Consider the following 4059-nt stretch of genomic DNA (forward strand, 5'->3'; position numbering starts at 1 on the left):
AAAAACAGACACAAACCAACACCATCAGTAGCATACGAAAAGTATCATACAAAAACAGACACAAACCAACACCATCAGTAGCATACGAAAAGTATCATACAAAAACAGACACAAACCAACACCATCAGTAGCATCTATGTGGTACTTTAAGAAACAAACTCCAGACCGCCACTTCAATAAGTAGCGTATACAAAGTATCATACAAAAACATGCACTGATCACTACCACTAGTACCATCTATATAGTACAGAGCACCATCTCTGTCATTAGACTACATATTAGATTTTAAGCAACAACACCCACAGCACCACTTTCATCAGTACCAACACCGTAGTATTTTTAAGAAAATAAACAAAGTATCAAATCCAGTAGCATCTACAAGTATTATTTAAGAAACCAGGTACTGCCCATCACCACCATTAGCAGCATTTGTAACGTATCATGCGTTAAACTAAGTGTTCTTCAAAGATTAACAAGGAAAAGATGACGTATCGGCTCATTAATTTTTGTGTCTTACTCTGAGGTGTACACTATGTATATATGTTGAACATTAGTATAATCTGAATATAGGAAGCTAGTAACATGGATTACAGTATTTGATACGATGCAACTTACAACTTGATATTAACTTAATTTGTGTTTAGGACATGTTTAGTTATGAGTGATCGTCGAAGGATATGTTCAGTTGTGAATAATCCTTGGAGGATATTTCCAGTTGTGAATGATCCTAGGGGAATATCTCCAGTTGTGAATGATACTAGGAGAATATGTTTACTTATGAATGATCCTCAGAGGATATGCCCAGTTGTGAATGATCCTAGGGGAATATGTCCAGTTGTGAATAATACTAGGAGAATATGTTTACTTATGAATGATCGTAGAAGGATATGTTCAGTTGTGAATGATCCTCAGAGGATATGGTTAGTTGTGAATGATCCTCAGAGGATATGCCCAGTTGTGAATGATCCTAGGGGAATATGTCCAGTTGTGAATAATACTAGGAGAATATGTTTACTTATGAATGATCGTAGAAGGATATGTTCAGTTGTGAATGATCCTCAGAGGATATGTTTAGTTGTGAAATGATTCTAGGAAGATATGTCCAGTTGTGAATGATCCTCAGAGGATATGTTCAACTGTGAATGATTCTAGGAAGATATGTCCAGTTGTGAATGATCCTCAGAGGATATGTTTAGTTGTGAATGATCCTAGGAGGATATGTTTAGTTGTAAATGATCCATATAAAATTTGCTTAGTAACTTTCGATTTTTTCCTCCATACTTGAAATATAGCTACACAACTATCAGCTATCTGTTTCTATTTAACAGAGAAACCATATGGTTTACTACCATTAAGTATGATTTGAAAGTGATTGAATTTAAAAAACGATCACCTCAGCGTTCAATTTATATTTGGTTGAAATCATGTCTTTTTCCAGGCGTTTTGTATAATCTCTGATATCCTAACGCACAAAAACGTAGATCTCTCTTCATCGCGGAAAATTACAAATTACTTGAGCAGATTCCTACTCAACTGGTTAGTCGTTACAAGATTTGATCAACAATATGTTATCCAACAGTGCTTATTATTTGTCAAATATAGCTATAAAAGATTGATAGTAAACAATATACAAACAGATAGACAAATGATCCACCAATCCAGCACTGACTTCAACAGCTTGATACATCATTAACAGATATTTACTGCAGATGAATTAATCAGATTAATCAGTTCTTTGGCCCACACCTGTTTAGTTGTAACAACTTGACCTTATCTGTTTAATATTTTACAACTTAATACACTCCTGTTTAATATGAACAACTTGACACGCGTATGTTTAATACTTACAGCTTGACCTCCGCCTTATTAATACTTACAGCAGGGAAGTTTATACCAAGGAACACAAAAGCTGAGAATTCCCATCCAAGCATGTAGGGGTCGTCGATATGAAGCGGGAAGCAAAGCCCGTTGCTGGAGTAGAATCTCCTGTCATGTGGCCATGTGATAACAGGGAATAAAGCTAGGACTAGACCACTCAACCAGATTCCTATCAAGCTGTAGCGAGCAGCGTTTGCCGTGATTCTGTGGCTGTTACACTTGAAGCAAAGGTATCTGTCCATCGTCATAAGGCTTAGGATGAGGATGGACGTCTCACACGACACCATAGCCAGCATGCCGCAGGCTGTGCAACCCCAGCTGGCCATCCATTGGTGAGCATGATGGTTGTACTCGTCTCTGAAAGCTATATCTTTGGCCCCGACGACTACAAGGTATACTCCCATTAAAAGGTCAGCCACTGAAAAAAGTAAAATTTTGTTAAAACAAAGATTCATGTTATAACAGTAACAGTTTCTAACCTCTTCGGTTATTACATATGTACCCAATGGATGAGGCTTCACCTGACACCTTAAGAAGTTATCTATTGTGCGTACTTTTAATACTTAGTATTAACCGAAAATTTAGATCTATTTTATTCAATACGAAGAACAAATAATTATATAGATTATTTTGTATTTAATATACGAACAGCTTTGAGCTTTAAACCTTATGCATCACAATGTAGAACATGTATTAACCAACCAAATGTGGAACTATTTTTATTACACATCTTAATGTAGGTCGTGTATTGATCAACCAAATGTGGAACGATTTTTATTATACATCACAACGTACAACATGTATTAACCAACCAAATGTAGAACTATTTTTATTACACATCTTAATGTAGGTCGTGTATTGATCAACCAAATGTGGAACGGTTTTTATTATACATCACAACGTACAACATGTATTAACCAACCAAATGTGGAACTATTTTTTATTACACATCTTAATGTAGGTCGTATATTGATCAACCAAATGTGGAACGGTTTTTATTATACATCACAACGTACAACATGTATTAACCAACCAAATGTGGTGTGATTTTTAATTATAGATTGTAATGTAGGACGTGTATTAACCAACCAAATGTGGTGTGATTTCTATTATACATTGTAATGTAGGACGTGTATTAACCAACCGTATAATAGAAATCACACCACATTTATCACAATGTAGGACGTGTATTAACCAACCAAATGTGGTGTGATTTTTATTATACATCACAATGCTGGACATGTATTAACCAACTAAATGTGGTGTGATTTCTATTATACACCGTAATGTAGGACGTGTATTAACCAACCAAATGTGGTGTGATTTCTATTATACACCGTAATGTAGGACGTGTATTAACCAACCAAATGTGGTGTGATTTTTATTATACATCGTAATGTAGGACGTGTATTAACCAACCAAATGTGGTGTGATTTCTATTATACATCACAATGTTGGTCGTCTATTAACCAACCAAATGTGGAACGATTTTTATTATACATCACAATGTTGGTCGTCTATTAACCAACCAAATGTGGTGTGGTTTTTATTATACATCACAATGTTGGAAGTCTATCAACCAACCAAATGACTTTTACTGATGGAAACTAACGAACAAAATGTATTTCGTCTTATTACCTTGCACTTCAAAGATATATTTAGCGATGCACCATTTAGAAGAACACACTGTATTTGCTAACCACCGCAATTTTAGAAATATCTTTACGTTTTATAATGAAACGAGAAAATAATTTTGCCAATCACTACATTATATTTCAACCATTGTATTTCAACCATTGTATTTCAACCATTGTATTTCAACCTTTTATTCACTGGTAGAGACAACAGATTTTGAAGGTGTTGCGCTTTATTTAACACTCGTTAGAAAGCTCTGGCTGCTAACTAAGGTACAGAACTTTGAAAACTTAACATCCGGTACAATGACGAAATAACAATTGAACTGATAGGTTTCATAGCACTAAGAACAGTTGAAATGATAGGTTTCATATCACTAAGAACAGTTGAACTGATAGGTTTCATATCACTAAGAACAGTTGAACTGATAGGTTTCATATCACTAAGAACAGTTGAACTGATAGGTTTCATAGCACTAAGAACAGTTGAACTGATAGGTTTCATAGCACTAAGAACAGTTGAATTGATAGGTTTCATAGCACTAAG

At 35.0% G+C, this 4059-nt stretch overlaps 1 protein-coding gene across 1 annotated transcript in view; it reads right to left on the reverse strand.

The window, feature by feature from the left end:
- The window catches only part of LOC106460862 (relaxin receptor 1-like), a 30687-nt gene that overhangs the window by 6057 nt on the left and 20571 nt on the right, over positions 1-4059 (reverse strand). The window contains exon 6 of the mRNA XM_013920612.1: positions 1878-2296. Coding sequence (XP_013776066.1) covers positions 1878-2296 — 419 coding nt within the window. The remainder of the gene's footprint in view (positions 1-1877; positions 2297-4059) is intronic.

Source organism: Limulus polyphemus, unplaced genomic scaffold, assembly GCF_000517525.1.
Source record: "Limulus polyphemus unplaced genomic scaffold, Limulus_polyphemus-2.1.2 Scaffold36, whole genome shotgun sequence".
Taxonomy (NCBI): Eukaryota; Metazoa; Arthropoda; class Merostomata; order Xiphosura; family Limulidae; genus Limulus; species Limulus polyphemus.